Source organism: Schistocerca cancellata, chromosome 2, assembly GCF_023864275.1.
Source record: "Schistocerca cancellata isolate TAMUIC-IGC-003103 chromosome 2, iqSchCanc2.1, whole genome shotgun sequence".
In the NCBI taxonomy this organism is placed as follows: Eukaryota; Metazoa; Arthropoda; class Insecta; order Orthoptera; family Acrididae; genus Schistocerca; species Schistocerca cancellata.
In genome coordinates, this window is record NC_064627.1 from 821,077,099 (window position 1) to 821,098,795 (window position 21,697).

The 21,697-nt window shown below is 37.9% G+C and overlaps 1 protein-coding gene across 2 annotated transcripts in view; it reads right to left on the reverse strand.

Annotated features, from left to right (window-relative positions):
• The window catches only part of LOC126162706 (TELO2-interacting protein 1 homolog), a 151,801-nt gene that overhangs the window by 74,978 nt on the left and 55,126 nt on the right, over window positions 1-21,697 (reverse strand). For both annotated transcript variants that reach the window (XM_049919363.1, XM_049919364.1), the window contains exon 6: window positions 16,146-16,474. In XM_049919363.1, the coding sequence (XP_049775320.1) occupies window positions 16,146-16,474 (329 nt within the window). The remainder of the gene's footprint in view (window positions 1-16,145; window positions 16,475-21,697) is intronic.

The window sequence follows — 21,697 nt, forward strand, 5'->3', positions numbered from 1 at the left end:
GAAACACTTCGTTTCAAATAAAATGATTGCCTGAGCGGAAAGATTAATAAAGCCAAATTTCTTTAGAAAACTTGCAAAGCCCGGGTCCCCGGGTTCGATTCCCGGCGGGGTCAGGGATTTTCTCTGCCTCGTGATGGCTGGGTGTTGTGTGCTGTCCTTAGGTTAGTTAGGTTTAAGAAGTTCTAAGTTCTAGGGGACTTATGACCACAGCAGTTGAGTCCCATAGTGCTCAGAGCCATTTGAACCAAACTTGCAAAAATAACTTCACTGTTCTGCAAGGCGATTAATGCTTGACTACTACTAACTTGGAAATAAAATAAAATCAGAAAACTGAAATTAATAATATATTTTTGCCCTCCATAATTATGTGAATGTATTTTAATTCACTTGATAGCTCCCCGGCCACAGAAATCCGTTTTGTTTTCATTTGACTTGGGAGCTGTACACGAAGAGAAGCAGCGAAATCACTTAACGTAAACACGCGTCACGTGGAGGTTGACCCGCTCCCCACTACAACTCAGACAACTCTGTGCAAGTGTGAATCTGGCAGCTAGGGAGCGTGAGAAAAATTTTTCTCGTTTGCATCTGGCTGCTTGCTACTGCTACAGACACAGCTAACAGCCAAACTTCAAGTAGCGGGAGAAAGTACTGCTTATACGCGAGTCAAATGCGCATGCGCAACAGACCGCTGGCAATTGGTCAAACGAACCTAATGTGAACAGTTGTGACGTCATGCTCATAGCAAGCAGTTTATTGTTACAAAGAATTACAGTCTGCGCCCTACGGCCTTTGACATATTTTTGCTAATTGCAAACGCTTGTGCGTGCACGGTTTTTTGTTGTAAATTGCACATTTCCTGTCACTAAAGTTTTATTTTTTTCCCTCTCGTTTGTATTTTATTGCTGCAGTATTATTCTCCAGTAGCAGGATGCAATAACATTCTTTGCTAGAGAATCAATTCTGCAGCCAAAATTTAAAAAAAAATTAACTGAAAGCTAAAACAATGAAAAATTCCCGGAATTCCGAAAAATTCCCGGGTTTTTCCCGGTTTTCTCCCGGATGAAAAAATTCCCGGGTTTTTCCCGGATTTCCCGGTTGTCCCGGGTCGTATACACCCTGAACTCAACATATTTATTTGAGACAACATCTAAGCTGAAATATTTCATTGAATCTAAATCTCAATACAAGATTATACCATTACAAGCTGTAAATGAATATGATGTATTGTACCAAATGGAGGATCTGACTGAGAAATTTTTAAAATTACAAGCAAACCAAACGATTGGCTAGCACTTACTGTTAAGAGATATAATTCCTTGTTCTGTTCACACTTTAATGTAGATAATAGTAATCCTGGATTTCAATATTAAAAGTTCTTTCCTCAGATGTGAGTGAGGACCTGGTTGAAAAAAGACTGAACAGTAATGTTGGGGCAGGGCATTCAGACTACTAGTCAAGATGGACCCACCTGTTGAGAGGATGAAGGTTGGCAATAATGAAGGAAACTGTCTAAGAGACAGCAGGAGGTCAAAGGCATTACATAGGTAGGCAACGTGTCATCAGCTTCAGTTCAGTGACGACAGAAAGATAGAGTGGAAAGTAATAACAGGTTAAAAGATGGGAGGGAGGGGGAGAGGGTTGGGAGTGTGTGACAAAAAATAACTGAGTGAGTACATAAATAATGCAACTCTACCACAGAGGGAAGTAAGATTTTTACTTGATTTATTATTGATGAGCATGGTAAAGATTTGTAAGCAGCAAAAGACGATGTAACTGAATTAAGTTATGTTGAGCATGATGTGGAAGCATAAGAATCATTGGTTCAAATAACCAACTTATCGAACAGATGGTGAAAATGTTCAGAAAAATAGCTCTTTTGACTCAAAGACTATCGTAGTAATGCAGGTAGGTAAAGTTCATTAAGGAGGGCAATATGTAAAATTTGGGAAAGGCAACCACTCACCTATAGTGGACAATGCATGGCGCACAATATCAGGTCAAGTTTCTGAAATTACCCACTCACAGACAGATGTAGCAAAAACTGTCAACAAATTATCAGTTCTAGTAAATAATAGTTCGGCTGAGCAACAAAGACTTTTAAAGAAGCAGTTTGGTGCACATAGACATCAAATGGTTTATGACTTATCTAAATGGACTTCGGAAAAGGACAAATTAACTGGCAAAATAATAAACTTATTGAATGAGAAGTAAAAACTAATGAACAACTGAAAAGTCATATAAAGTACGAACTGAAAACAAAATGAAAGAAACAGGTACGGGTGACTAGATCACCATTTTGGAACAGATAAAAGAAGAGCTAAAAATCAATTAAAAAGATCATTGCTGACATGTGAGAGAGAGAGAGAAAAAAAGAAGTTACAATAGAACATAGCAGCTGCAATAGGAGCCAGCAGTTCAAGTTCCCATCAAACAAATATATGGCGTAGTGGCTGCACCAATAATTAATGTCAACACTAATACGACAGAGGCAATTCCAGATATTGTTACCTAATAAGCATAGCATACATCCAGTTGTATTTATACACCCTTTCAGATGGAATGCCACACTCATGGACTGACATACAGTGGATCAGATTTGTTAGTGGGACGTCCAAAGTGATACTGTTCTTTGGGCAACTAAGGCAGCAGAATATTGTGATAGTTAAGAATATTATGAACATGCTTTTCTTGTGAAGTACTGGTCCAGTGGTATTAAGGAGGGCAATATGTAAAATTTGGGAAAGGCAACCACTCACCTATAGTGGACAATGCATGGCTCACAATATCATATAACAGAAAACAGCACTCAGACTAGCTTTCAAGCACTTGATCTTTTTTAGCAATGCTGAACTATCTTGCACCATTTGAAGAAATCGTGAGCAGTTTACCACACATTTCTACTAACAGCTCCTCATGAGAGCTGTCCATCCTTGGTAGCTGAGTGGTCAGTGCGATGGAATGTCATACTTAATGGCCCGGGTTCAATTCCTGGCTGGGTCGGAGATTTTCTCCACTCAGGGACTGGGTGTTGTGTTGTCCTTATCATCATCATTTCATCCCCATCGACATGCAAGTCGACGAAGTGGCATCAACTCGAAAGACTAGCACCAGGCGAACGATCTACCAGACGGTACGCCCTAGTCACAAGGTATTTCCATATCATGAGAGCTACTCTAAAATAAATCTGAGGATGATTTATGGATGAATCCACTACCAAAATTGCCTACGAATGAAACCATTTGGGAGGAGAAGATATTGTCACCCTTACAGATAAGATAGAACACAGAAAAAGTCAGACCGACAGTAAGATCTCTGGAGAAAATAAATTCTCTGTAGGAGATACCTCACTCATGTGTGAGTAACGGCTGGTATGTATCTATAATAATCAGAAAGAATTTTTCCAATTAAGAGGAAGCAGTTACTGGAATTATACATGTATATGTGGTTTCCTGGGTGTTGTGAAGTAAGAACTTCATTGATGATAGTAAATGATTTTCAGTTGCTGGAAAAAAATCACATCCTGTTTCTGACTCAGCGAGTGGTAACATTTTAGCATCTAGGTTTTTTTAATGTTGTTCATGTTCACAGAAAAGGGAAAAGCCAAGAGAAATAAGCTCATCAGAAATGCATGTATTAGAAAGCAACTGGCTCAATTTTGAACACTGCAACTCCTGCACGTTAGCTTGTGTTTAGGTATATCTAATTAAATTTCTTGCCTGTGGTAATTATGGGTTAATCAGTTTAATACTCGTTACAAGATGTCAATATTGCTGAGTCCTGGTGCATGTCTTTCACATGATAAGACTTGGTACAAGTACTTACAGGTATGTAAATGCATGCTGTGAATGCCTAAACTCAGCAAGTACAATGATCCTTTCATGAAACTGACAAGCAACAGTGTCAGAAAGATATAATTCTGAATAATTGGATGTACTGTTTACTAATTTAGTTTGATTGTAAGTTATTATGATGATACTTTGTATTACAGTTGGATAGTTGCACATGCAGCCTGATTTTTGTGTGATTTGGAGGCTGTGATCTCAAATACATTGTATTCTGAAGATGTATTCAATGACTGAAAATACACACAAATGCGTCATTGACTGATCAGAATGAGTGAGACGGCTGTTGTCCTCATGAACACAAATTTTGGCGGCATCAAGTAGAACTGGTATGAACATTTCATACTAGCACTTGGAAAAGTATAATGAAACTACAAATATCTCTGCTGCAGGGTCAACAATCAGATACTGATAAACTGCATTATTGGTGTTCCAATGGGTGGGACAGATGATGCACTGTGTGAATGCAGCAATGTACATGACAAACTGCAAAGACACTTTATGAATGTACTTGTAGGGTGTTATGAATGGAGTATGGAACTGCTAATGGCCTGTGGTTAGAATGATGACATCCCTGTCATGGCAGCAGATGAACTTGGGTGAGAATTTAAAAACATACAAGCTGATGGCAAGAATCACGATGATTAGTCTGCTCCCTCCTGAATCCTCATGATTTCAATTTGTAAGGTCACAATAATGATGCTTGTGAAACCTGTGAACCCCTGTCTTCTTCAATTGCGAGTGCAAAATTAAATTTTTTGGTGTATGATCTGAAATCCAGGAGGATAATTACGTTAAATGTCTTCTGGTATATGTTATACAACTGTTATACATGTTGCTGCAATCTGATGTCCTGGATGGCTTTTATTGGACCTGGCATCACCACTGAGGGTCATTTCATATGCCAGGTCCTGAAGCAAACAAGACTACCCCTTGAGTGACTTGGCTCAAGGTAAAATTCCAGATTTTATAAAATAATACTTTGAGACTCCAGATCAATAATAACTGAACATATTTAAATTTACCTTGATAATTCAGTCCTCTGCACTGTAAGGCTTCATAATTTCCTGGCCTTGATCCATCCTAAAGTTGCTTCTCTATGTATAGCCTAGTCTATGTAATCCTGTATAATTATGTGCATATCTGCAAAAATTCTATCCACTACATCATGTATGAAACCATACTTGTCTAATCCTCTCAACTGTACTATGTAAGATGATAATTTCATCTGTAAATCCATATTCCATGTAGAATTTTTTCCAAACGTTAAATATCAGTCATTTATGACATGAAACTGAAGACTCTGTTTACAGCTTTCCCAGGTTTTCCATATGACACAGCCGATTGGTGGAGCAAAGAGATAACACATGGAATCTCAGCCTCATGCCATTCAATGAATTATAAAACATTAAAATAAAAAGTTATTTGTGCTCATCAAATTAAAAACAATCTGCAATGACACATACTGTATTTATCTGACAAGGTTTTTCCCTAATTTGTTTAAAAATGCAAATGTAAAATGACATTCACAGATTAAATTATTATTCCTGAGGTCAACATTTTTACATTGTGTAATAGGTCAATTTATGGCAAGTGGGAAGCAAATTTCGTCCTGGTACCAACCATGGGAATGTACAGCATATATCTTGGCTTTATATGGAGATCTACCTTGGTTAAATCACAGTTTACTTGAACCCAGTTGTAGTTGGAATTGAAAGGACATTAAAATTGGACAAATACTCAACAACAGTATGTTTCTGCAGAAGACAAATTAATGTGAACGAAAATATGTTTGCACAGAATACTTGAATCATGAGCTTCAACAATGGTTCTAAGGTTGCTATTACTCTGCAGCACTGATGATTTTCATGGTTCTCTACAGTGTTATCCCAAAATGGTATGATTTCTGCCAATTCAGCTGTAAGGAGCCAGAGAGGACAATGTACTGCTGTCATTCAGTTTGCTTATAAGGCCAGCTCTGTAAGAACTGTAAATTACAGCAAAGGATAATGGATTCAACTCACAGCCATGACTGTTGAGAAACATGTCTCCATGAGATCATGACCACAATTTGTTCACATGCACTGTACAATGTTAATTCATGAAGTAGAGACCACAGACAACTTTACAGCTGGAAGAAAATTTGGTGTCAAACAAGCTAATGTTAATAGGTGGTGTCAGATGAAGAATAAATTAAAGCATGCCAGTTCTACACACCAAACTTTCAGAGGACTGAGCCAGGGAATGTTTCATGAATTTGAGCAGTAGGTTGATCAGCATGTGTGAGAAAAACACTGAAGACTTCCCAATTAGTCACAAAATTATCCGTATGAAGAAGCTGGAGTTAAAAAACAATCTTCCAACTGCACACATCATGTAATTCAAAGCAAGTACTCACATGTGAATGAGTATCATGAAGAGAGCTGGGCTTCTATTATGATGCAGAACAATGCTACTTCCTCCGATGTTTGATGAAAAACTATTTGCATATCATTATCATATAATCAATCTGAGAAAATGTTGTGACTATTTGCTAGACCGTATGGGCAACACCTAGTGGACACTTGTTTATTTTGATATGCCATCAAACATTACTGTCAACTTGAAGGGTGTCGAAAATGTTCTTAAACCAATTCAGTGACAGACCAGAATAACAGTAATGCTGGTGGGTGCTAATAGATGGAAGGAAGCTCCTGCCATATAAGATTCTTCACAGGAAAACCATACAATAAGAAAAACTGCATGTAAGGCTTATCTTACAAAATGTGATGGATGGCGAATGACCTTATGCTCCATAAATTTAGACAACATTTTCTGTCAAGCACAGTGATCTGGTGCTATAATTTGGTTGAAACAACAGTCGAGATAGCAATAACATTAGTTTATTAAGACTGGTTTCAGCTTATGTTAAAGTCATCCTCAGATTTTTTGCGGGCCCTATGGCTGATGCTGGCAGCTCCTCAGTTTGTCACAATGAAAATATATGATCATGGAATCATGTGAAAAACTGAGGAGGTGCCAGCACCAGCCATAGGGGGTCCAAAAAGTCTGAGGATGGCTTTAAGAGGGGTAGGACGTCAAACAGACCGACTTGGAGCAGAGAGGCACCACAGGACATTTTAATTTCCACTGTCTATACTCTTACAAAAAAAATCATAAAACTTTGTCAGCATGACCAGGAAGGATTCAGAATTCACACTCATAGCAGTGGAAGTTCGAAAACACAACGAAATAATTTTTTTTACAAGTGAAATTTCATCATTTTTTTCACTTACTAATGGCAGTATTTGTTGCTATAGGTACACTTTTCTTCATAAGTAAGAGAGATTCTTTGATGAATTGTGCACAGCATACAAACCATACTTAAAGGTGTATGAAACTCGAGAATTTTCGAAATCTATTAAAAACTGTGGTAAAAATTGAGGTAATTAACTATAAAATTTGTGTTTTTCCTAAACATGAAGTTTAAAATATAACAGTTCATTCATTTTTTCATAAATTAAATAAATTCTAGATATATCTAAAAAGAAAGATGATGAGACTTACCAAACAAAAGCGCTGGCAGGTCGATAGACACACAAACAAACACAAACATACACACAAAATTCTAGCTTTCGCAACCAACGGTTGCCTTGTCAGGAAAGAGGGAAGGAGAAGGAAAGACAAAAGGATATGGGTTTTAAGGGAGAGGGTAAGGAGTCATTCCAATCCCGGGAGCGGAAAGACTTACCTTAGGGGGAAAAAAGGACAGGTATACACTCGCGCACACACACACACATATCCATCCACACATACACAGACACAAGCAGACATTTGTAAAGGCCAAGAGTTTGGCCCAAACTCTTGGCCCTTACAAATGTCTGCTTGTGTCTGTGTATGTGTGGATGGATATGTGTGTGTGTGTGCGCGAGTGTATACCTGTCCTTTTTTCCCCCTAAGGTAAGTCTTTCCGCTCCCGGGATTGGAATGACTCCTTACCCTCTCCCTTAAAACCCATATCCTTTTGTCTTTCCTTCTCCTTCCCTCTTTCCTGACGAGGCAACCGTTGGTTGCGAAAGCTAGAATTTTGTGTGTATGTTTGTGTTTGTTTGTGTGTCTATCGACCTGCCAGCGCTTTTGTTTGGTAAGTCTCATCATCTTTCTTTTTAGATATATTTTTCCCACGTGGAATGTTTCCCTCTATTATATTCAAATAAATTCTAGAGTTTCATACACCTGTGAGTATGGTGTGCATGATGTGCAAAATTCATCGAAGAATCTCTGTAACTTATGAAGAAAAGCGAAGAAAATGCAGTCATTAGTAAGTGAAAAAATGATGAAATTTCACACATAAAAAATATTTATTTTGTTATGTTTTAGAACTTCCACTGCAATGAGTGTGAATCCTGAATCCTTCCTGGTGATGCTGAAAGTTTTATGAATTTATTTTTAAAAGTATAGACACTGGAAATTAAAATGTCCTGTGATGCCTCTCTTGCTCCAAGTCAGGCTGTTTGACGTCCTACCGCCCCTTAACAGAAGACGAAACTGGTCATAATAAGCAAATGTTATTGCAATCTCAACTGTTGTTTTAACCAAATGGCCTTAAACTAGATTGGTTGGAGGTTGTTTGGAACAGAATACCACTCTCTTTGCTTAACATGCAGAAAATTTTGGTACTGAATTCTTTCAGCGGACACCTCATCCATGAAATTAAGGATCTGTTATCAAAGAATAACACAGACCTGACGATAATTCTTGGTCACTTGAACTCACAATTCAAGTAATGGATGTTGCTTGAATAAACCTTTTTTGTGGGTTGGCCTACAGCAGCCTTACAGTGAGTGCTTTCTTCAAGGAGACTATGCCATCACTCCAGGGAGAAGTTGAAGAAACTTCCAATATTTGTTCTGGTCTACTGGGAACTTACTGCCTGGGGTAGAATCTAAAAAAAGCTATAAGAAAAGGATTCAGTAATTGTTACATATCCAATGCTATGAATGGCTCAGATGACATAATATGGAAATAGTGCCAGGAAGGAAGAAATGGCAGCAGGCTTACAAATGAGGATGATACAGGTGTGTTAATGTTGGTGGTGTTGAAGACAATTAAAAATAGCATTAACATGGACTACTAGCAAAAAAGGAAGTGAAGATAAAAATCAATGTACATTTTTGTTTACTTTATTTCTCTTTGTGTTACCAAACTGTAGACTACCAATAAATGACATAAGTTTAAAATGGATAAAATGCATACTTTATATCAATAAAACAGTTTGTAATTCTAATTAGCCAGAATATGTTAAAAATAAAAATTTCTTAAGGTGCCTCTTCAAAAAAAGAGGTCATCTTATTTCATAGTCATCTTATAGTTGGGTAAATTGTATTCAGTCACTTCTTTCTGTACATTTAATTGTATTCTTTATGATAATACTCGTACCTAAAGTTTCACTTGAAAAAAATCACTCCCTTTTATTGACATAGCTTTATTCAGTTTAACTGCACATATGGAACAGTTCTTTGCTGAACCAGCTTAACTTGTGATACATAAATCAGTTATGGCAGACATTTTTCTGTGTAGATCCAGAGATGCAGTCAAATACTGATACCAAAGAAGCATAATACCATGTCTCAAAAAAATAAAAATATATTATAAATAAAAAAACCTGAAATTAAAATGTGACTGGGGCCTTCAGCCACAGACATGCTTTAAAAGTAAATAATTTTAAAACTAATAATGATGAGAAGCAAGTAAAACCAGAATGGTGTCAGCCCAGTATACCAGCAGAAATGACTTTCCCCATTTGAAAGTCCACATTAGAACAACAATAATATGAAAAGGATACACTGCTATTTATGCAATGAGGCAGAGAGAGGCACAAAAAATCTTCCTTCTGAAATGGAAAAACACACACACACAAACAAACACACACACACACACACACACACACACACACACACAGAGAGAGAGAGAGAGAGAGAGACAGAGAGAGAGAGAGAGAGATTCACAAACACAAGCACAACTCACACACACATGGCCACTGTCACTGTACACCCCAGGATCCCAGCACCCGGAGACAGTGGCTCTGTGTGTGTGTGTGTGTGTGTGTGTTCTAATTCATAAGAAGGACTTGTTTTGTCCAAAGCTTATATGTTCACAGTCTTTTCCGTTATGCTTGCCTGCAACTCAAAGCCTCCTCTATGTGGTGAGTAAAAATCTATCCTTCATAGTGCTGTCTTTCCCCAGTGGGGGTTTTGCAGCATTTAAATCAAACAACTGTTAAAATATCACATTTAGCCTAACTGTGTAAGCTTGCTGCATCAGAAACACAGCACAGGTAATTTTAATCCCTGCCATTGCATTTACCTTTGCTCACTAATTTCTATTTCAAAGATGAAGACAACAGATAATACCACTGAATTTGAATCATTATACTGACAAGACACAAATATTTGTTATGCACAATTAAGTCACCATTTTGTGTACAAAACGAAGAAAGAGCTTGTACTGTGGTCAGCATTACAAAAGAAGCTCTGATATCAGTATTCTACTATCCTTAAATTATTACTAAACAATATTTATGTTACAATTCAGTATTTTTTATTGCTTTCACTGAAGAAGCAGGGCAGATGTACAATGAAAGACACTCACTGTAATATGCTACCTCTTTCTAAGAAAACATATTAATTACTAGCAAACTTTCATTCCAGTAAGTGTAATGTTTTATTTTCCATTCTTTTATCAAAGATAAAATCTTATGATTCCAATCCATTATCCATTCGGACAATAGTTTCTTATAGAAGGGGTTAGCAATGTTAAACAGTGTTGATGGAAAATTTATTTCTTTTCTTGATCACATTCCTACAGAACTTTGAGCCTTATTTCTCCAGAAACAAGGAAGGAAAGAATTGAACTGCTGCAAAGACGAAAGATGGATAACTCCTGGGATGAATGTATCTTATGCTAGAAACAGTGTGTTCAATACAATTCAGAGGCACAGTGATGGCAAGCACTGCACCCAGTAATGAATAACCACGTACATATGCATCAGAATTAATCTAATTATTTATATAGACACCACATGCACTGCCAATTAATGAGGGTTTCAAAAATACAATCTCAAAGGAGATTATAAAATTCATCAGGTCACTAAAAAGTAGTAATTGTGCTAGAAATAATGGTGTTTATAGCAGAATATTTACCTCGGGTGCTAATGTTGATAGGACTGCTCTTAAGCTATCTTCATATCAATCCTTGACTTGGAGCAGATGCACTGACACACACTTGCATTTGCTGTAATACCATGCTTCTACAAAACTGGAGATGAACAAACCAACTTTAATTACAGACCTAAATTTTCAAAGTTGTTGGAGAAAGTGGCAGTTGAAAGAATACTGACTCATTTAACAGAGCAGAACTTGGTAACTCCCTCTCAGTTCGGCTTCCATAAAGGAGGTTGACAGAGCATTAACAAGAAAAATTACCCTCTTGCTATAACCTGTGACCTTGCCAAAGCCTTTATGTGGATCACAAGAGTCTACTTAGCAAACTAAAGTGTTGTGGCATTAATCATGTCTCTCATGCATGGATGGAATTTTATCTACCTCAGGGTTGAAACTAACTTCAACAACATGTGGAATGCCACTAGGATCAGTACTAGACTCACTCTAGTTTCTAACATGCAAAAATAATCTTCTGATGACTTTAAACCGCAGTCAAAAACTATAATGTTTGCTGATGACACATGCATACTAATCAAGGGTTCCAACTCATCAACAGACACAACTCGTATGCCAGCTGAAGCGACCCACAGGTAATAGGTTAAGTTTTAATCTCACAAAGATGCATACTGTAAAGTTTCAGACCAGCTACAATTACATGTTAGGACCACATGTAGACATCAATGGCCTTATACTATATGAACATGCTGTGTAAAATTCCTAGGGATCCAGCTGGATAACAAGTTACAATGAAGTCAACACCTCGATAAACCAATCACGAAGTTCACTTCAGTGTGTTAAGCCCTTAGAACCACGTCTCATTGCATTGACCTAAAGACAAGTCTGTTGTCTTATTTTTCATATTTTCACTCCCTGTTGTATTGTGGAATTATATTCTAGGGCAGTGCACCCAAAGAAAAAAAAACTTTTATTCACCAGAAATTAGTACTCTGAATGGTGTCCAAAAGTAGACAACTGTACATCTTGTACAAGCCTTTATAAGAATCTTTGAGTTCTCACACTCACTTCTAACACATTTGTTTCTTAGTGAGTTTTGTCAATGACGATAAAAATCAGTTTCAGCTGACCTGTGATGTAAACAGTCATAATACAAGACACAACATATATTTTCACGCAAACTTTGCCTCTTTGTCTAAGGTTCAAAATAAAGTAGTTTTCCTTGGTGGTAAGACATACACCAAACTCCTGTCTAACATAAATCAAGAAACTGAGAGTCACTACCAATCCAAAAGAAAATCAAAAACACACAGTACTAGCCATTCTATCAATTAATTATGTGAATACCGAGATTCAGGGATTGAAAAGTTATGCTAAATATATGGCAAGTAGCAGTGTTTGTTATAAAGCTGCATGATGTTTCATAATGTACAATAAATCTGACATCAGTAACTGTCACACAGCTTTAGAACAATGCACTTACAGAAAACTGGTGAAAGTTGAAAATGGAGAGCTAATAATACAACCAGCAGAAATACGGAATGGGTGGAAAGAGTACTTCGACAAAATGCTAGAGGGAAGGCATCAGGGTTAGATGAAGTATGTGTGGAGATGATAAAGGCAGCTGGAACTACTGGGTTGCATTGGTTTATATAGATTGAGAAGATGCATATGGACTGAGAAATGTGTGTCAAAAGAATGGGGAAAGGGAATAATAATTCCAGCATTCAAGAAGGGAGACAGAAAAATATCTGACAAATATCATGTGATTACATTGATATCAGAAATAACAAAAATAATGGAAAGGATACTGGAAAGAAGATAACGGGAAGAAGACGAACAGTATGGCTTTCAGCACAACAGGTCAACAGTGGACCCAATTTTTAGTATAAGACAGTTGATGGAAAAGAATTGGGAATATGGAAAAAACCTTGTGATGACGTTTCTTGAGTTACTGAAGGCTTACAATAGCATCCCCACAGAAAAGGTGTAGAAAGCCTTGGAGAGAACGAGAGTTAGAAAACAAACAACTGAAATTCTTCAAGCAATGTATGACAGAAACTTCAGCTGTGCCCAGATCCAAGTTTGAAGAACTGATTGGTTTACAAATGTTACAATGTTGAGACAAGGAAGTGTAGCGTCATCATTATTATTTATAATGGTGATGATTGAAACTGTGAAAAGAGACGAACGAAGCTCACAGAGGAAGAGAGATGAAATTAATGCTACTTGCAAATGGCATTGTGGTGTGAGGAACCAACAGTAAGCTGGCACAGGAACAAAAGACATCTTAAATTAAAATTAATTTATGTTGAACTGGTTAAAGCAGCACCATTAAAACTCACTGAGATATTGGCAGTGATTTTTGACAAATGCCTTAGAGGTGACGATGCTCAAAAAGAGAAGAAAAAGGCAACAATTACATCAATATTTAAGAAAGGCAACAGGAGAAATTGTGCTAACTATCGTGGTATTAGTGTGATGCCATCCATGGCGAGAGTCTATGGCCTTATCCTAAAAAAGAGGCTAGAAGAAGAAATAACTGAATCTGAAGAACAAATTGGATTCAGGTCTGGTTGCTCCTGTACTAATGGAGTATTTACCCTCAAAAACCTAGTGGAGAAAAGGACAGCCAAAGGGCATTACGACCCACCTTGTCTTTGTAGACCACCAGAAAGCTTATGGCACAGTTCCACAGTACAAGCTATGGACAAGTCTAATTGATAATGGCGTGTCACCGAGCTATGTGAAAGCTGTCAGACACCTCTACCAAGGTTGTACAGCAATGGTAAAAGTGAGAAATCAACTATCTCAAGAGTTTGAGGTGACAAAGGGATTACGCCAGGGAGGCACACTCGCCCCTACACTCTGTAATATCTACCTAGAGGAGACACTAAAATCCTGGAAAAGGAAATGCAGAGGAATGGGTATTCCCATAGATGATGCGATCTTGTTCACTTAATTTTTTGCTGACGACCAAGTGTCAGTAGTTGGAGATGACAAAGGTACAAATTATATGCTCCACAAATTACAGGAAGAATATGAAAAATGGGGTCTTGTCATAAACATATCTAAAACAGAATATCTGAAAGTGGGAGAAAATGCTGTTAATGACTTACAACTTGGTGCTGATACTGTTAAAGGATGTCATAATTTTAGGTACCTGGGAGTGACACTGTGGTACAATGGTAGAAGTATGGATGATATAAACAATAAAATTGGCCAGGGCAAGTGAGCCATAAAACAACTAAATGGTATTCTCTGGAACAAAAACATAATGCGCAGAACAAAACATACCATCTACCACACAATTATTGAAAGTATCACAACATATGGTGCAGAGTTGTGGGAACTAACTCAGAAGCAAAAAAATCGCCTGCTGGCTGTTGAGATGGATTTCTGGAGAGGGAGTTGTGGATATTCCAGGCTTGATCATATTAGACATGATAGGATCAGAGAGGTTATGAATGTCGAAAGCACAATCCTAGACTACATAGAAAGGAAGCACCTACTCTGGTATGGTCACTTACAGCGTATGCCAGACACAAGATGGCCAATACATGTATGGCAATGGACTTCACATCAAAGAAAAAAGCGCGGTAGACCTGCGAGATGCTGGAAAGACGACATCAACAAAGCAATGGCGGTGAGAGGTCTTAATGAAGGAGACTGGAATGACCGTGAACAACGGAGATTGGGATGTGACAGGCGGCTGCAGCCGTAGAAACCTCGCTCATAGATATAAATTAAAAAATCGAGAGATATGGAATGAAGTTCAGTGTGGAGAAAAGCAAAACAATTGTGATAACCAGAGAAGACAGAGATAGAAAGGGACAAATTAACATTATAGTTCAGGGTATTGAGACTGCAGATAACTGTAAATTTCTAGTAAGTGTGTTAATGGAAAATGCTAGAACAGAGGCAGAAATTGTCAGAAGGGTACAACAGAGCAAAGCATTTTACCATTGTGTGAGGGACTTAGTTTGGGGAAGAGGGTGCCAATGAAGTGTAAGGAAGTGATGTGAATACATACTTTACACCCATACTGACATATGCATCAGAGACTTGGACAATGCCAAGAATAGAGAAGAGTAGAATCCATGTCAGTGATATGAAATTCCTACGAAGTGCAATAGGGAAAATGAGGAGAGGCAAAGTGAGAAATGAAGATGTTAGGAACAAAATTAGATAAGAAAAGTTGAATGAGAGAATTGAGAATAACAGGTTAGAATGGTTTGGACACTTAAAGAGAACGGAGATGGAAGAATACCAAAATGGATGATGGAGGCGAAGTTTGAGGGCAAAAGGGCAAGAATGAGACCTAGATGGATTGACTCAATAAAGACGAGTTTTAGACGAACAGCTACAATAGAATAATAATGGAAAGACATCAAAAAGTGGAAAAGTACCATAAACGTTCCAACCAGGCCTGATACTGGGTAAAGGAGAAATGAAGACAATGAAAACTGTAATTCTTAATGGTGATCATAAGAGACTTTGCCTTATGTGCAGTCACTTTCTTCTGCTGATATACTGGGTGTTTCAAAATTAATATCAGGGTTTTAATGATTTGTAGTGATTATTACGTTCTACTCACAATTATAAATAATACATTAAATGAAAGAACAAAGTGAATGTAATAAATACTACAAATCCTTAACACCCTAATATTAATTTTGAAACACCCAGCACATCAGAAATATCTGATGCTTAGGACTCTGGAATACTTACTGCACTCGGCATTAACAACCAAGAACTGCCATAAGAGTAAACAAAAGCAGTATTCTTAAGAATGGCAGAACTTAGAACATCTGTCAGAGCTATGGCAACACTATATAAAGTGGGTGCCAGAGTACGTACTGCTCCAGTTTACCGAATAATGGTGTAAATAGAGTTATGTCCTCCCTCCCATCATGTAGTCAACTGAACGTATGTAAGGGAGCGAGACTCAAACATGGGTTGCACACATTCTTAATCCATCAAGAAGTTTCAAAACAGCACAAACTTTGCTTCTTCAGGGTGAAAGATTCATTTTTGAAACAAACAATCACTCCATCTATCTACAGAGAGATTGTTATATTAGGAAGCTTTTAAACTACTGTTTTATTAAATTTGGGCTTAACTTTATCTTTGTATCCACCTGTACCTTGCACTGTTCTCCAATAAATGCTGACAGGCTACAGCTAGGCTTTTCCGGACTGACGGGTGTCCATGTTTCCGCAGACTTTCAGCCACCAAAATAATGGGCCGTTCAACTTTGCTGGCTGCTGCTCTCTGCCACTCCACTGTCCTGCCATGAGCATTCTTCAGGACTGCCTCTGTATCCTGCGTAGCACTCTCTGTTCGAGATTGTTTGTATCTCACTGTGGCACTGTGGACAAGTTCTGCCAGAGACTTTGGAACTGCCATGTTATCAGGCACTGAGCTGTCACCCAACAACAGAACCAACAGTTTCCACCATGCTTCAAGAGCTACCTATTGAGATAAAACACAATGTTTCCATTCATTCATAAATTTTCACATAAAAAAGCAAAAATGAACTAGATAATACAACAAAACATGTTTGTTTGGTAAAAATATTGGTAGTTAAAGATAAACTCTGCAAGATACTATAAAAAGTATGGCAGAAGATATATGTCAGACATTCCCTCCATTCCAGACCTAACTGAAAGAGAGGAAAGGACTGATGCATGAGTGCATAGCAATTAATTAATTTTTGTCATTTTGTATGTTTTCCATTGTTCCTTAGTTGCTTTTATATTCAGAAAGATGTATCCTGTGCTTGCAGCTAAATGAAAGGTAGGTTGTTTGTGCCATGTGTGTTTCGCTTCTTTTATTTGTTAAGCATCTTCAGTGGTCTGTAATATACATCTGTTTTATGTATCTAATAATTGCATTGTATAGTAATTACAAATACTTTAATACAATACTTTTTTCTTGTTATTCTTTGGCTTTTTTAGGACAGAAAAACTTTTTAAGCACAAGTTTCATCATGTTAAATTACCATTTAGTGTTACTTCAATTTCTGATGTTATAAATCACAGTTGTATTCAGTTGGTCTGCATACTCCAGATGGCTGATGGCTGGTTTTCAGCATATTTTCAAACACATTTATTTGAACATGCCGCTTCCACTTCTCAATGCGTGTGCGTGCATGAGTGTGTGTGTGTGTGTGTGTGTGTGTGTGTGTGTGTGTGTTTTATCAGTGGATTGTTGATTATATTGATTTGGTGGTCATTTATTACTTTCTTGGTCATTCCAAGGGCTCATTTTATGTGAAAGTTTTCCTGTAATGTTAGGCGTTTTCTGCTGTAATTGTTCACTCTCATAATTTTCATATCCTGTTCCATATTAGATGGTTCATGTCCATGTCAGATGTTCAGCAAATGGATAACAGCTATTCTTATGTGTTTTTTAAATCTAATTTTTAAGTTTCTGCCTGTCATTCCCAGACACACTGATTTGTATTCTTGATGTCCTGACAGGTATATATCAGCAGTATGCACAAACATACAGAATAGTAACACTCATGACATGACTAACAAAAAGAAATGATACACTTTACTATATAAACGCAAATCAACACACACAGTAGCAAATATACTGAAGAAAAAAGGATTACACATTGCTTACAGAACAAGAAACACACTCCATTCACATTTACAAACACCAACAGACAAACCAGACAAATGCCAGAGTGATGGTATATATCTTGCAATGAATAAGAAAATAACATATGGTCAAATCAATATAAACAACAACTCACTGATAACGCTAGCCATTACAACAATAACAAACAGAGATGTAAAACATAACCAGACTAAATAATAAATTAATCTCCCTGTCGCTCGCCCCCCCCTCCCCCCCCCCCCTTACACACACACACACACACACACACACACACACACACACACACACACACACACACACACAAAATATCAAACTACACAAAAACACAACACAAACAAAAAGATTAATGATAAACACACAGTGGCAGCTGTCAACACTACACATTGTAAACATTTACAATCAACAAATTTGGGAAAGTGGAAGTGGAGTGTTCAAATAAATGTGTTCAAAAAAATATTTCTGAAAAAATGTTTTCAAAAAATGTGTTTAAAAAAATGCCAAAAATCGGACATCTTGTGGATGCAGACTGACTAAATAAAACTCCAAGATGACACAAATGCTTTAACTACATCAGAAATATCACTGATCTAGTTCAATATTTATTTAGAAGCACAGAACCGTCCTCAGGAAAAATTAATTGTAACACTAAGCTGTTAGCAAATGTAAACAATTTTCTGTGTGGCATGGCATTATTAACCATAGATGAGAAACAATAAACACTGTCTTGGGGTTTGATAATAGCAATCAACAATGAGGTATGAAAAAGCATGTTAAAAAGATAATGGTATAAATTTTATCAGAGGAGAAAAGAAAAAGGCAAATGGGAGTAATGGAAAGGGGAGTGGTAAAAAATAATAGTTTTTAGCATTTAAAGTAGAAGACAGTTAACAAAGAGGCAAAAACAACAGCAGCAATTGCAAAACAAACTTCAGAAAAAGGAAAACTTTCTTTGGCCATGTGGGTGAGCAGTTCAGGAGATGATTGGTGAAGCGTTTCATACGAAGCACTGTTTTACAAGGGTTGGAACTTAAATAGTGGCAACTATTTATTCACAACTGATACAAAAGAGGTACATGTTTGCACCTGTTACTGTCCTTCAAAGTAGTCACCAGTGTTGTGTAGAACCCGTTGCCAGCGATGTGGAAGGCGTAGTATACCATTAACTGAGCCTGTTCTGTTGACGGTGCGAATGGAGCGGTCTACTGCCTGTCGAATCTCTGGAACAGTTCTGAAGCGAATGCTTCCTTCATCTTCAGAATCAAATCAAAGTCACAAGGACTTACGCCCAGGGAGTATGGTGGATGGTAGAGTACTTCCTAGTCCCATTGACCGAACAGAGCAGCCACAGCTTGCTCTGCATGCGCCCGCACACTTTTGTGCAAAATGATGGATGGTTTGCGCAGAAAGTGACGCCACTTTTTTCGTAAAGCTGGTTGCAACCCACCCATCACTTTGCATGACAATGCGTGGCCACATATAAAGCAAGCTGTGGCTGCTTTGTTCGGTCGATGAGACTGGGAAGTACTTTACCATCCACCATACTCCCCAGACTTAAGTCCTTGTGACTTTGATTTGATACCGAAGATGAAGGAATCACTTCGTGGCATTCGCTTCAGAACTGTTCCCGAGATTCGACAGTCATTCGCACCATCAACAGAACACACTCTGCTAATGGTATACTATGCCTTCCGTATCACTGTCAACGGGTTCTACGCAACATTGGTGACTACTTTGAAGGACAGTAACATGTGCAAACATGTAACTCTTTTTTATCAGTTGTGAATAAATAGTTGCCACTATTTATGTTCCAACCCTAATATATGATGCTGATGCTGACACACACCCACGCACGCACGCACGCACACACACACACACACACACACACACACACACACACACACAAAGCAAGCACAGAACAAAATTTAAAATTTTTTACTGTTGCTCTGGAAGAATATGGTACCTGTGAACTGCTCAGAAAAATAATATTGATATTAAAACCACAGTTCGCTTAAGAAAACTGTAAAATTACAGGCAGGCATAATGACTGACCATTACTTACTTTCAGGTGGTGAAATTTAAAGTTCTGCCAATAGACGCATGTAAAAGTAGAAAACAAACTGTTCTAGCTTTCAGCACTATTGGTTGCTTTCTCCACGAGAAAAGACAGATACGTTGGGGCTGACTGGGAGGAGGGGCAGGTCACAGTGACCCCACGATGAGAGGAAGAAATGAGAGGTAAACTAAATACTGCAATTAAGAACTAGGAGGAAATGGAAAAGGAGACAGTAAAAAAAGAGACAGAGAAAGAGAAAGAGAGAGAGAGAGAGAGAGAGAACCAGAGACTAATAAGAAAAACTTTGAGATAATAGAGTAATTCTTTATCTGCTCTTTTCCAATTACTTTTTTATTTTATTTTTTCCTTCTCTCTCTCTTTTTAGTTTTTCTCCTTTTCCTCTTATTTATTAGTTCTTAACTGCACTACTAATTTCACTTCACAGTTCTCTTCCTCCTAACACTTCTTTACTTTTCCGGTCCTATTGTCTAGTGTTTATGAAACTATCACCTTCACCTCCTGATGATTGTCCACTCATCTTTGCCTCCCTTTGTCCTCCTGACAGATGGGTCCATCTCAAAATAGGATTTGTGTAACCTGATGTTCAACCCCCTGCCCCCCTTTCCAATCTTCCCCAATTTATTCCTCTTAGAATGAGCTAACAATTCTGAGAACAAAGATAATTTTTCTACATTTATATGTATGTACTGGCAGTACTAGACATTTTTTCTTCTACAGGTTAGTGCTAAACAACCATTCATCTTTTTGGAATTTTTAAAATAAACTATGAGAAAAGTAAAATGTTAAGCACAATCAGAAAAAAGGGGAAACATGGGGTGGGGGGAGGTGGAGGGGGGGGGGGGGGGGGAGTGAACTGCTTGGACTTCTGCAGTACAACAAATACATAATGAATAACATTAGTCAGAACAATGGATGTACAGAAGGTTATAGTAAAAAGATAATATTAGTTAGTATATGATAGATACTTTCACATAATATCAAGTGTGTGTGTGTGTGTGTGTGTGTGTGTGTGTGTGTGTGTGTGTGTGTCTGTGTGTGTGTGTGAGAGTAGAGATACTTACAGTTGCTCAACGGTGAGGTAATCAGTGCCCTTACACACATTAAAAGAAATGAATGTGGTTAAAATTACTTAAAATTTTATCAAAGTGAGGAGAGAATGTAGAAAATTACACTCATACATTCATCCCATCTCACTCATGCTGACCCACACAATCACTCTATCTCACACACCTTGAGAAAACGGAGAAAGGTGCTATACCTGGGATTAAAACAGAAGCAAAACAAAAGAGGAGCTAAAATAGAGACACAGGGAAATGTGACTGGCTAACCACTTACAAAAAATATGGATGGGCCAGTCACCCTGTAAACACATTAAGAAAACCTCCCTAAAATTTGAGGAAACAAGTGGGACACATTGCAAAACCTTATAACTCTCATGAAATTTGTTTGAGCATTACTTCAAATAGAGGGCAGATCTGCTGGCAAATCTGCTGGCAAATCTGCTGCTGCCCTCTGATTGAAAAATAAAACAGAGCCTGTTTTCTGTCACTTCCAGCCACTCATGTTCCCATTGACACATGACTCTGTACCTAAACAGTGAGACAATGGCTTGCAGGGAGATGGTACACTGAACTAACTGAGGAACATGACACATCTTGGCTGCTGCATCTGCCCTTTCGTTCCCCACAATACCCATGTGCGCTGGCACCCAGCAGGAAGACATCTACTTCCCTAATCGTTACAGCTGGACGAGGGTGTCCCGCATATCTTGGACTACTTTATCAGCAGAGACTGAAGGATACTCAGGGAGCTGGAACAAACAAGAAATTTGGCAGGTAAGGCATATCTCATCTACTCCAGCATCCTCAAGATTGCAAGTAGTTCCACATCAAATATACTGAACTTCAGAGGCAACTAATTCTTGAGAACAAGACATGGGAAAATGATAGAGCAACCATCGAAGTCCCGCTGCTTAGATCCATCCAGGAATACAG